Source organism: Coregonus lavaretus (genome assembly GCF_964263955.1).
Source record: "Coregonus lavaretus genome assembly, chromosome: 11".
Lineage (NCBI taxonomy): Eukaryota > Metazoa > Chordata > Actinopteri > Salmoniformes > Salmonidae > Coregonus > Coregonus lavaretus.
Window position 1 is genome coordinate 60892234 of NC_139998.1, and position 13411 is coordinate 60905644.

The following is a 13411-nucleotide window of genomic DNA, read 5'->3' on the forward strand; positions in this document are numbered from 1 at the left end:
GCGGCCCGTCAGGAAGTCCAGGATCCAGTTGCAGAGGGAGGTGTTTAGTCCCATGGTCCTTAGCTTAGTGATAAGCTTTGAGAGCACTATGGTGTTGAACGCTGAGCTGTAGTCAATGAATAGCATTCTCACGTATGTGTTCCTCTTGTCCAGGTGGGAAAGGGCAGGGTGGAGTGCAATAGAGATTGCATCATCTGTGGATCTGTTGGGGCGGGATGCAAATTGGAGTGGGTCTAGGGTTTCCAGGATGATGGTGTTGATGTGAGCCATGACCAGCCTTTCAAAGTACTTCATGGCTACAGGTGTGAGTGCTACGGGTCGGTTATCTTAGTGTCCTTGGGCACAGGGACTACGGTGGTCTGCTTGAAACATGTTGGTATTACAGACTCAGTCAGGGACATGTTGAAAATGTCAGTGAAGACACTTGCCAGTTGGTCAGCACATGCTCGGAGTACACGTCCTGGTAAGCCGTCTGGCCCTGCGGCCTTGTGAATGTTGACCTGCTTAAAAGTCTTACTCACATCGGCTACGGAGAGCGTGATAACATAGTCATCCGGAACAGCTGGTGCTCTCATGCATGTTTCAGTGTTGCTTGCCTCAAAGCGAGCATAGAAGTGATTTAGCTCGTCTGGTAGGCTTGTGTCACTGGGCAGCTCGCGGCTGTGCTTCCCTTTGTAGGTCCTTTGGGAACGTCACCTCCTTACCTTCAGGCTCTGATCAGACCCTGCACTCAAACGAGGGCACTACGTTCATCCACCTCTGGCCTGCTGGCCCCCCTACCTCTACGGAAGCACAGTTCCCACTCAGCTATTCGCTGCTCTGGCACCCCAATGGTGGAACAAGCTCCCCCACGACGCCAGGACAGCAGAGTCTCAGACCACCTTCCGGAGAAACTTGAAACCCTACCTCTTTAAGGAACACCTGGAATAGTCTAACAGTAATCCTTCTACACCCCCCCCCCCCCCCTCTCCCCTCCCCCAGTGGTGGTTGTCCCACTGGCTATCCTAAGTAGTCCATTGTAGTACGATTCGATCTTAGTCCTGTATTGACTCTTTGCCTGTTTGATGGTTCGTCGGAGGGCATAGCGGGATTTCTTTTAAGCGTCCGGGTTAGAGTCCCGGTCCTTGAAAGCGGCAGCTCTACCCTTTAGCTCAGTGCGGATGTTGCCTGTAATCCATGGCTTCTGGTTGGGGTATGTACGTACAGTCACAGTGGGGATGACGTCATTGATGAAGTCAGTGACTGATGTGGTGTACTCCTCAATGCCATCGGAAGAATCCCGGAACATATTCCAGTCTGTGCTAGCAAAACAGTCCTGTAGCTTAGCATCTGCGTCATCTGACCACTTTTTTATTAACCGAGTCACTGGTGCTTCCTGCTTTAGTTTTTGCTTATAAGCAGGAATCAGGAGGATAGAGTTATGGTCAGATTTGCCAAATGGAGGGCGAGGGAGAGCTTTGTATGCGTCTCTGTGTGTGGAGTAAAGGTGGTCTAGAGTTTTTTTCTCCCTCTGGTTGCACATTTAACATGCTGGTAGAAATTAGGTAGAACGGATTTAAGTTTCCCTGCATTAAAGTCCCCGGCCACTAGGAGCGCTGCCTCTGGATGAGCGTTTTCCTGTTTACTTATGGCCTTATACAGCTCATTGAGTGCAATCTTAATGCCAGCATCGGTTTGTGGTGGTAAATAGACAGCTATGAAAAATATAGATGAAAACTCTCTTGGTAAATAGTGTGGTCTACAGCTTATCATGAGATACTCTACCTCAGGTGAGCAAAACCACGAGACTTCCTTAGTATTAGATTTTGTGCACCAGCTGTTGTTTACAAATATACACAGACCGCCACCCCTTGTCTTACCGGAGTCAGCCGTTCTATCCTGCCGATGTCAGCTGTATGTTGTCCATGTCGTCATTCAGCCACGACTCGGTGAAACATAAGATATTACAGTTTTTAATGTCCCGTTGGTAGGATAACCGTAATCTTAGGTCGTCCAATTTGTTCTCAAATGATTGAACATTGGCTAATAAGATTGATGGAAGAGGCAGATTACTTGCTCGCCGTCGGATCCGTACAAGGCACCCCGACCTACGTCCACGATATCTCTGTCTCTTTCTCATGCGAATGACAGGGATTTGGGACTTTTCGGGTGAATATCCTTTGTGTCCGACTCGTTGAAGGAAAAATCTTCGTCCAATACGAGGTGAGTAATCGCTGTCCTGATATCCAGAAGCTCTTTTTGGTCATAAGAGGCGTTAGCAGAAGCATTATGTACATAATAAATTACAAATAACGCGGAAAACACACATAATAGTACAATTGGTTAGAGGGCTGTAAAACGGCAGCCATCTGCTCCGGCGCCACTTCTATCATGGCATGGGGATATTCATTGACAGATATGTATTTGTTTAAAATCTTTCACTTGGTTTCATTTCAGAGAGACAATCCTATTTTTTTGCAAAATGATATATCCGCCTCACTCTTAGAGAAATGAGTAGTACTGCTAGGTTTTACAAAGTTAAATGTAACACGTTACTATATTTTTATAAAGAAATGTACAAATGATATGTTGGACATCAATATATATATATAAAGAAAAATAATAATATTCAATACAGTAATATAAGCTCTGTATGTAAAACATTTACAGTTTACATTTTAGTCATTTAGCAGATGCTCTTATCCAGAGCGACTTACAATAAGTGCATTCATTTTAAGATTACTAGGTGAGACAACCACATAACACAGTCAAATATACAGGATAAGAACATTCCGTTCCAGATAAGCATTGGATATAGAGCGTTTTGGAACAACAACAAAAACCATCCACACTAAAGTAAATGAATTAAAAATATGAGAACAGTAACATTTTACATAACCATGAAGGGACCTATAATCATTTCTGATGGAAAAAAAACAAATGGGAACATTTGGTGGATATAGCGTTTTGGAAATTCTCTTCATATTGTACGGGCGGCAGGTAGCCTAGTGGTTAAGAGCTTTAGCCCAGTAAGCGAAAGGTCGCTGGTTCGAATCCCCGAGCCGACAAACCTGCTGCTGTGCCCTTGAGCAAGGCACTTAACCCTAATTGCTCCTGGATAAGAGCGTCTGCTAAATGACTAAAATGACTTTTTTTTAATGTAAATTGTGTTAATCATGTTTCACTGTTTTCATTGCTGAAAGATGTTACGTGTGTCTGTGTGTCAGATTACCAGCAGAGACAGCGAGCGAGCAGCAGAAGACGCAGAGTGACCATCGCTGTCTCGGTGGCGCCCCCTATACCCATGTACCCCTCACCGCACTCTGTCAGGAGGAGACAGCAGAGGGGCCGGAGTCTGACGACGGTAACACAACTTCCAACTTATGGATAACAGACATATACTTACTTATACTTACAGACATTCTCTATGATAAAACCTCCAGGGCCACAGCATGTTGAGTCGTCAGTGTTTGCTAGTTGACCATGGTGGTCTGATGACACATGTTCCATCCTCACACAGGGACTCCTGGCAAATCAAATGTTATTTGTCACATGCAATACAACAGGTGTAGACCTTACCGTGAAATGCTTACTTACAAGCCCTTAACAACAATGCAGTTTAAAAAATATTTACAAAATAAACTAAAGTAAAAAAAACGAGTCAATGTGGGGGGGGGGGGGGGTACAGGTTAGTCCAGGTAATATGTACATGTGTCACTTCAAGTTTTCTTCTCCTTTCTTTGGTTCTCCATCTATGTCCTCTGTAGCTCAGCTGGTAGAGCACGGCGCTTGTAACGCCAAGGTAGTGGGTTCGATCCCCGGGACCACCCATACACAAAAATGTATGCACGCATGACTGTAAGTCGCTTTGGATAAAAGCGTCTGCTAAATGGCATATTATTATTATTATTATTATTATATTATTATTATTATGTGTCTGTGGTAATAACATCGTAACCTTATTCTTTTTCCTCATTTTGTTACGTTACAGCCTTATTCTAAAATGGATTAAATTGTTTTTTTCCCTCATCAATCTACACACAATACCACATAATGACAAAGCAAAAACCTTTTATTTTTATTTTAATTTGCACAAAAAAACACACAAAAAACATATGACATTTACATAAGTATTCAGACCCTTTACTCAGTATTTTGTTGAAGCACCTTTGGCAGCGATCACAGCCTCAAGTCTTCTTGGGTATGACGCTACAAGCTTGGCACACCTGTATTTGGGGAGTTTCTCCCATTCTTCTCTGCAGATCCTCTCAAGCTCTTTCAGGTTGGATGGGGAGCGTTACTGCACAGCTATTTTCAGGTCTCTCCAGAGATGTTCGATCAGGTTCAAGTCCGGGCTCTGGCTGGGCCACTCAAGGACATTCAGAGACTTGTCCCGAAGCCACTCCTGCTTTGTCTTGGCTGTGTGCTTAGGGTCATTGTCCTGTTGGAAGGTGAACCTTCGCCCCAGTCTGAGGTCCTGAGTGCTCTGGAGCAGGTTTTCATCAAGGATCTCTCTGTACTTTGCTCCTGACTAGTCTCCCAGTCCCTGCCGCTGAAAAACATCCCATTTTACATTACATTTTAGTCATTTAGCAGACACTCTTATCCAGAGCGACTTACAGTTAGTGAGTAGTGCATACATGCTATTTTTTCATTTTTATTTTTTTTATACTGGACCCCCGTGGGAATCGAACCCACAACCCTGGCGTTGCAAACGCCATGCTCTACATCCCACAGCATGATGCTGCCACCACCATGCTTCACCGTAGGGATGGTGCCAGGTTTCCTCCAGACGTAATGCTTGGCATTCAGGCCAAAGAGTTCAATCTTGGTTTAATCAGACCAGAGAATCTTGTTTCTCATGGTCTGAGAGTCTTTAGGTGCCTTTTGGCAAACTCCAAGCGGGCTGTCGTGTGCCTTTTACTGAGGAGTGGCTTCCGTCTGCCCACTCTACCATAAAGACGTGATTGGTGGAGTGCTGCAGAGATGGTTGTCCTTCTGGAAGGTTCTCCCATCTCCACAGAGGAACTCTGGAGCTCTATCAGAGTGACCATCGGGTTCTTGGTCACCTCCCTGACCAAGGCCCTTCTCCCCCGATTGCTCAGTTTGGCCGGGCGGCCAGCTCTAGGAAGAGTCTTGGTGGTTCCAAACTTCTTCCATTTAAGAATGATGGAGGCCACTGTGTTCTTGGGGACCTTCAATACTGCAGAAATGTTTTGGTACCCTTCCCCAGATCTGTGCCTCGACACAATCCTGTCTCGGAGCTCTACGGACAATTCCTTCGACCTCATGACTTGGTTTTTGCTCTGACATGCATTGTCAACTGTGGGACCTTATATAGACAGGTGTGTGCCTTTCCAAATCATGTCCAATCAATTGAATTTACCACAGGTGGACTCCAATCAAGTTGTAGAAACATCTCAAGGTTGATCAATGGAAACAGGATGCACCTGAGCTCAATTTCGAGTCTCATAGCAAAGGGTCTGAATACTTATGTAAATAAGGTATTTTTGTTTTTTATCTTAATACATTTGCAAAAAATTCTAAAAACCTGTTTTCGCTTTGCCATTATGGGGCATTGTGTGTAGATTGATGGAAAAACATAATTTAATACATTTTAGAATAAGTCTGTAACGTAACAAAATGTGGAAAAAGTAAAGGGGTCTGAATACTTTCTGAATGCACTGTAAATGTGTGGTCCACTCATCAGTTATTGTGAAAATATGTGTTTGTTCACAAAACACACAAAAAGGTTGCATCAGTTTTTCATTTTTCATTTCCAGATGCACCTGTCTGCATGTGTCAATTCAAATTAATTTATACTACTTAATCCTGAAATGCAGCATTTCTTTGTTCATTTCCATTGAGATGCATGTGAATGATGAAATATTCCTGTATTTCTGTGCCATGTATGTTTCTCCTCTTCATCAGCAGGGGAAACCAGATCAGCAGTTAGAACAGACCAAGATAAACAGGAAGGATAAGGGTTACCAATGTGTTCCTTGGGTTTGAACTCTGCATCCTGTTCAGTTTCTCCTCAGTCATTCATGGATCTGGGAAGCGTCTCAATAATCCTTCATCTTGCAGGTGATCAGGTCAGAGGTCCTGGGTTCCTGGGCCGTTCTGTCTGCTCTGTGATGTAACTCGTTTATTTAGCTCTCTTTCAGGACATAAACAAACACCTGGTGACTCTCTCTCCTCTATCTAGCTGCTCTCTCTCCCTCTGTCTAGCTGCTCTCTCTCCCTCTATCTAGCTGCTCTCTCTCCCTCTATCTAGCTGCTCTCTCTCCCTCTATCTAGCTGCTCTCTCTCCCTCTATCTAGCTGCTCTCTCTCCTCTATCTAGCTGCTCTCTCTCCCTCTATCTAGCTGCTCTCTCTCCCTCTATCTAGCTGCTCTCTCTCCCTCTATCTAGCTACTCTCTCACCCTCTATCTAGCTGCTCTCTCTCCCTCTATCTAGCTGCACTCTCACCCTCTATCTAGCTGCTCTCTCTCCCTCTATCTAGCTGCTCTCTCTCCCTCTATCTAGCTGCTCTCTCTCCCTCTATCTAGCTGCTCTCTCTCCCTCTATCTAGCTGCTCTCTCTCCCTCTATCTAGCTGCTCTCTCTCTCCCTCTATCTAGCTGCTCTCTCTCCCTCTATCTAGCTGCTCTCTCACCCTCTATCTAGCTGCTCTCTCTCCCTCTATCTAGCTGCTCTCTCTCCCTCTATCTAGCTGCTCTCTCTCCCTCTATCTAGCTGCTCTCTCTCCCTCTATCTAGCTGCTCTCTCTCCCTCTATCTAGCTGCTCTCTCTCCCTCTATCTAGCTGCTCTCTCACCCTCTATCTAGCTGCTCTCTCTCCCTCTATCTAGCTGCTCTCTCTCCCTCTATCTAGCTGCTCTCTCTCCCTCTATGTAGCTGCTCTCTCCCTCTATCTAGCTGCTCTCTCTCTCCCTCTGTCTAGCTGCTCTCTCTCCCTCTATCTAGCTGCTCTCCCTCTATCTAGCTGCTCTCTCTCCCTCTATCTAGCTGCTCTCTCTCCCTCTATCTAGCTGCTCTCTCTCCCTCTATCTAGCTGCTCTCTCTCCCTCTATCTAGCTGCTCTCTCTCCCTCTGTCTAGCTGCCCTCTCTCCCTCTATCTAGCTGCTCTCTCTCCCTCTATCTAGCTGCTCTCCCTCTGTCTCACTGCTCTCTCTCCCTCTATCTAGCTGCTCTCTCTCCCTCTATCTAGCTGCTCTCCCTCTGTCTCACTGCTCTCTCTCCCTCTGTCTCGCTGCTCTCTCTCCCTCTATCTAGCTGCTCTCTCTCTCTCTATCTAGCTGCTCTCTCTCCCTCTGTCTAGCTGCTCTCTCTCCCTCTATCTAGCTGCTCTCTCACCCTCTATCTAGCTGCTCTCTCTCCCTCTATCTAGCTGCTCTCTCTCCCTCTATCTAGCTGCTCTCTCTCCCTCTATCTAGCTGCTCTCTCTCCCTCTATCTAGCTGCTCTCTCTCCCTCTGTCTAGCTGCCCTCTCTCCCTCTATCTAGCTGCTCTCTCTCCCTCTATCTAGCTGCTCTCCCTCTGTCTCACTGCTCTCTCTCCCTCTGTCTCGCTGCTCTCTCTCCCTCTGTCTAGCTGCTCTCTCTCCCTCTATCTAGCTGCTCTCTCTCCCTCTATCTAGCTGCTCTCTCTCTCCCTCTGTCTAGCTGCTCTCTCTCCCTCTATCTAGCTGCTCTCTCTCCCTCTATCTAGCTGCTCTCTCTCCCTCTATCTAGCTGCTCTCTCTCCCTCTATCTAGCTGCTCTCTCTCCCTCTATCTAGCTGCTCTCTCTCCCTCTATCTAGCTGCTCTCTCACCCTCTATCTAGCTGCTCTCTCTCCCTCTATCTAGCTGCTCTCTCTCCCTCTATCTAGCTGCTCTCTCCCTCTATCTAGCTGCTCTCTCTCTCCCTCTGTCTAGCTGCTCTCTCTCCCTCTATCTAGCTGCTCTCTCACCCTCTATCTAGCTGCTCTCTCTCCCTCTATCTAGCTGCTCTCTCTCCCTCTATCTAGCTGCTCTCTCTCCCTCTATCTAGCTGCTCTCTCTCCCTCTATCTAGCTGCTCTCTCTCCCTCTATCTAGCTGCTCTCTCTCCCTCTGTCTAGCTGCCCTCTCTCCCTCTATCTAGCTGCTCTCTCTCCCTCTATCTAGCTGCTCTCCCTCTATCTAGCTGCTCTCTCTCCCTCTATCTAGCTGCTCTCTCTCCCTCTATCTAGCTGCTCTCTCTCCCTCTATCTATCTGCTCTCTCTCCCTCTGTCTAGCTGCCCTCTCTCCCTCTATCTAGCTGCTCTCTCTCCCTCTATCTAGCTGCTCTCCCTCTGTCTCACTGCTCTCTCTCCCTCTATCTAGCTGCTCTCTCTCCCTCTATCTAGCTGCTCTCACTCTGTCTCACTGCTCTCTCTCCCTCTGTCTCGCTGCTCTCTCTCCCTCTATCTAGCTGCTCTCTCTCCCTCTATCTAGCTGCTCTCTCTCCCTCTATCTAGCTGCTCTCTCTCCCTCTATCTAGCTGCTCTCTCTCCCTCTATCTAGCTGCTCTCTCTCCCTCTATCTAGCTGCTCTCTCTCCCTCTATCTAGCTGCTCTCTCTCCCTCTATCTAGCTGCTCTCTCTCCCTCTGTCTAGCTGCTCTCTCTCCCTCTGTCTAGCTGCTCTCTCTCCCTCTATCTAGCTGCTCTCTCTCCCTCTATCTAGCTGCTCTCTCTCCCTCTATCTAGCTGCTCTCTCTCCCTCTATCTAGCTGCTCTCTCTCCCTCTATCTAGCTGCTCTCTCTCCCTCTATCTAGCTGCTCTCTCTCTCTCTATCTAGCTGCTCTCTCTCCCTCTGTCTAGCTGCTCTCTCTCCCTCTATCTAGCTGCTCTCTCACCCTCTATCTAGCTGCTCTCTCACCCTCTATCTAGCTGCTCTCTCTCCCTCTATCTAGCTGCTCTCTCTCCCTCTATCTAGCTGCTCTCTCTCCCTCTATCTAGCTGCTCTCTCTCCCTCTGTCTAGCTGCTCTCTCTCCCTCTATCTAGCTGCTCTCTCACCCTCTATCTAGCTGCTCTCTCACCCTCTATCTAGCTGCTCTCTCTCCCTCTATCTAGCTGCTCTCTCTCCCTCTATCTAGCTGCTCTCTCTCCCTCTATCTAGCTGCTCTCTCTCCCTCTGTCTAGCTGCCCTCTCTCCCTCTATCTAGCTGCTCTCTCTCCCTCTATCTAGCTGCTCTCCCTCTGTCTCACTGCTCTCTCTCCCTCTATCTAGCTGCTCTCTCTCCCTCTATCTAGCTGCTCTCCCTCTGTCTCACTGCTCTCTCTCCCTCTGTCTCGCTGCTCTCTCTCCCTCTGTCTAGCTGCTCTCTCTCCCTCTATCTAGCTGCTCTCTCTCCCTCTATCTAGCTGCTCTCTCTCCCTCTATCTAGCTGCTCTCTCTCCCTCTATCTAGCTGCTCTCTCTCCCTCTATCTAGCTGCTCTCTCTCCCTCTGTCTAGCTGTTCTCTTTCCCTCTATCTAGCTGCTCTCTCTCCCTCTATCTAGCTGCTCTCTCTCCCTCTATCTAGCTGCTCTCTCTCTCTCTATCTAGCTGCTCTCTCTCCCTCTGTCTAGCTGCTCTCTCTCCCTCTATCTAGCTGCTCTCTCACCCTCTATCTAGCTGCTCTCTCTCCCTCTATCTAGCTGCTCTCTCTCCCTCTATCTAGCTGCTCTCTCTCCCTCTATCTAGCTGCTCTCTCTCCCTCTATCTAGCTGCTCTCTCTCCCTCTGTCTAGCTGCTCTCTCTCCCTCTATCTAGCTGCTCTCCCTCTGTCTCACTGCTCTCTCTCCCTCTATCTAGCTGCTCTCTCTCCCTCTATCTAGCTGCTCTCCCTCTGTCTCACTGCTCTCTCTCCCTCTGTCTCGCTGCTCTCTCTCCCTCTATCTAGCTGCTCTCTCTCCCTCTATCTAGCTGCTCTCTCTCCCTCTATCTAGCTGCTCTCTCTCCCTCTATCTAGCTGCTCTCTCTCCCTCTATCTAGCTGCTCTCTCTCCCTCTATCTAGCTGCTCTCTCTCCCTCTATCTAACTGCTCTCTCTCCCTCTATCTAGCTGCTCTCTCTCCCTCTATCTAGCTGCTCTCTCTCCCTCTATCTAGCTGCTCTCTCTCCCTCTATCTAGCTGCTCTCTCTCCCTCTATCTAGCTGCTCTCTCTCCCTCTATCTAGCTGCTCTCTCACCCTCTATCTAGCTGCTCTCTCTCCCTCTATCTAGCTGCTCTCTCTCCCTCTATCTAGCTGCTCTCTCTCCCTCTATCTAGCTGCTCTCTCTCCCTCTGTCTAGCTGCCCTCTCTCCCTCTATCTAGCTGCTCTCTCTCCCTCTATCTAGCTGCTCTCCCTCTGTCTCACTGCTCTCTCTCCCTCTATCTAGCTGCTCTCTCTCCCTCTATCTAGCTGCTCTCCCTCTGTCTCACTGCTCTCTCTCCCTCTGTCTCGCTGCTCTCTCTCCCTCTGTCTAGCTGCTCTCTCTCCCTCTATCTAGCTGCTCTCTCTCCCTCTATCTAGCTGCTCTCTCTCCCTCTATCTAGCTGCTCTCTCTCCCTCTATCTAGCTGCTCTCTCTCCCTCTGTCTAGCTGTTCTCTTTCCCTCTATCTAGCTGCTCTCTCTCCCTCTGTCTAGCTGCTCTCTCTCCCTCTATCTAGCTGCTCTCTCTCCCTCTGTCTAGCTGCTCTCTCTCCCTCTATCTAGCTGCTCTCTCTCCCTCTATCTAGCTGCTCTCTCTCCCTCTATCTAGCTGCTCTCTCTCCCTCTATCTAGCTGCTCTCTCTCCCTCTATCTAGCTGCTCTCTCTCCCTCTATCTAGCTGCACTCTCACCCTCTATCTAGCTGCTCTCTCTCCCTCTGTCTAGCTGCTCTCTCTCCCTCGGTCTAGCTGCTCTCTCTCTCCCTCGGTCTAGCTGCTCTCTCTCCCTCGATCTAGCTGCTCTCTCTCCCTCGATCTAGCTGCTCTCTCTCCCTCGATCTAGCTTCTCCCTCGATCTAGCTTCTCCCTCGATCTAGCTGCTCTCTCTCCCTCTATCTAGCTGCTCTCTCTCCCTCTATCTAGCTGCTCTCTCTCCCTCTATCTAACTGCTCTCTCTCCCTCTATCTAGCTGCTCTCTCTCCCTCTATCTAGCTGTTCTCTCACCCTCTATCTAGCTGCTCTCTCACCCTCTATCTAGCTGCTCTCTCTCCCTCTATCTAGCTGCTCTCTCTCCCTCTATCTAGCTGCTCTCTCACCCTCTATCTAGCTGCTCTCTCACCCTCTATCTAGCTGCTCTCTCTCCCTCTATCTAGCTGCTCTCTCTCCCTCTATCTAGCTGCTCTCTCTCCCTCTATCTAGCTGCTCTCTCTCCCTCTATCTAGCTGCTCTCTCTCCCTCTATCTAGCTGCTCTCTCTCCCTCTATCTAGCTGCTCTCTCTCCCTCTATCTAGCTGCTCTCTCTCCCTCTATCTAGCTGCTCTCTCTCCCTCTATCTAGCTGCTCTCTCCCCCTCTATCTAGCTGCTCTCTCTCCCTCTATCTAGCTGCTCTCTCTCCCTCTATCTAGCTGCTCTCTCTCCCTCTATCTAGCTGCTCTCTCTCCCTCTATCTAGCTGCTCTCTCACCCTCTATCTAGCTGCTCTCTCTCCCTCTATCTAGCTGCTCTCTCTCCCTCTATCTAGCTGCTCTCTCTCCCTCTATCTAGCTGCTCTCTCACCCTCTATCTAGCTGCTCTCTCTCCCTCTATCTAGCTGCTCTCTCTCCCTCTATCTAGCTGCTCTCTCTCCCTCTATCTAGCTGCTCTCTCTCCCTCTGTCTAGCTGCTCTCTCTCCCTCTATCTAGCTGCTCTCCCTCTGTCTCACTGCTCTCTCTCCCTCTATCTAGCTGCTCTCTCTCCCTCTATCTAGCTGCTCTCCCTCTGTCTCACTGCTCTCTCTCCCTCTGTCTCGCTGCTCTCTCTCCCTCTATCTAGCTGCTCTCTCTCCCTCTATCTAGCTGCTCTCTCTCCCTCTATCTAGCTGCTCTCTCTCCCTCTATCTAGCTGCTCTCTCTCCCTCTATCTAGCTGCTCTCTCTCCCTCTATCTAGCTGCTCTCTCTCCCTCTATCTAGCTGCTCTCTCTCCCTCTATCTAGCTGCTCTCTCTCCCTCTATCTAGCTGCTCTCTCTCCCTCTATCTAGCTGCTCTCTCTCCCTCTATCTAGCTGCTCTCTCTCCCTCTATCTAGCTGCTCTCTCTCCCTCTATCTAGCTGCTCTCTCACCCTCTATCTAGCTGCTCTCTCTCCCTCTATCTAGCTGCTCTCTCTCCCTCTATCTAGCTGCTCTCTCTCCCTCTATCTAGCTGCTCTCTCTCCCTCTATCTAGCTGCTCTCTCTCCCTCTGTCTAGCTGCCCTCTCTCCCTCTATCTAGCTGCTCTCTCTCCCTCTATCTAGCTGCTCTCCCTCTGTCTCACTGCTCTCTCTCCCTCTATCTAGCTGCTCTCTCTCCCTCTATCTAGCTGCTCTCCCTCTGTCTCACTGCTCTCTCTCCCTCTGTCTCGCTGCTCTCTCTCCCTCTGTCTAGCTGCTCTCTCTCCCTCTATCTAGCTGCTCTCTCTCCCTCTATCTAGCTGCTCTCTCTCCCTCTATCTAGCTGCTCTCTCTCCCTCTATCTAGCTGTTCTCTTTCCCTCTATCTAGCTGCTCTCTCTCCCTCTGTCTAGCTGCTCTCTCTCCCTCTATCTAGCTGCTCTCTCTCCCTCTGTCTAGCTGCTCTCTCTCCCTCTATCTAGCTGCTCTCTCTCCCTCTATCTAGCTGCTCTCTCTCCCTCTATCTAGCTGCTCTCTCTCCCTCTATCTAGCTGCTCTCTCTCCCTCTATCTAGCTGCTCTCTCTCCCTCTATCTAGCTGCACTCTCACCCTCTATCTAGCTGCTCTCTCTCCCTCTGTCTAGCTGCTCTCTCTCCCTCGGTCTAGCTGCTCTCTCTCTCCCTCGGTCTAGCTGCTCTCTCTCCCTCGATCTAGCTGCTCTCTCTCCCTCGATCTAGCTGCTCTCTCTCCCTCGATCTAGCTTCTCCCTCGATCTAGCTTCTCCCTCGATCTAGCTGCTCTCTCTCCCTCTATCTAGCTGCTCTCTCTCCCTCTATCTAGCTGCTCTCTCTCCCTCTATCTAACTGCTCTCTCTCCCTCTATCTAGCTGCTCTCTCTCCCTCTATCTAGCTGTTCTCTCACCCTCTATCTAGCTGCTCTCTCACCCTCTATCTAGCTGCTCTCTCTCCCTCTATCTAGCTGCTCTCTCTCCCTCTATCTAGCTGCTCTCTCACCCTCTATCTAGCTGCTCTCTCACCCTCTATCTAGCTGCTCTCTCTCCCTCTATCTAGCTGCTCTCTCTCCCTCTATCTAGCTGCTCTCTCTCCCTCTATCTAGCTGCTCTCTCTCCCTCTATCTAGCTGCTCTCTCTCCCTCTATCTAGCTGCTCTCTCTCCCTCTA

General features: G+C 49.0%; 1 protein-coding gene across 1 annotated transcript in view; it reads left to right on the forward strand.

Moving 5' to 3' along the window:
- LOC311137617 (actin remodeling regulator NHS-like) overlaps window positions 1-13411 on the forward strand; it is a gene marked incomplete at both ends in the record, with an annotated part of 198350 nt that overhangs the window by 76036 nt on the left and 108903 nt on the right. The window contains 2 exons of the mRNA XM_084172119.1: window positions 3207-3343; window positions 5911-5946. Coding sequence (XP_084028245.1) covers window positions 3207-3343; window positions 5911-5946 — 173 coding nt within the window. The remainder of the gene's footprint in view (window positions 1-3206; window positions 3344-5910; window positions 5947-13411) is intronic.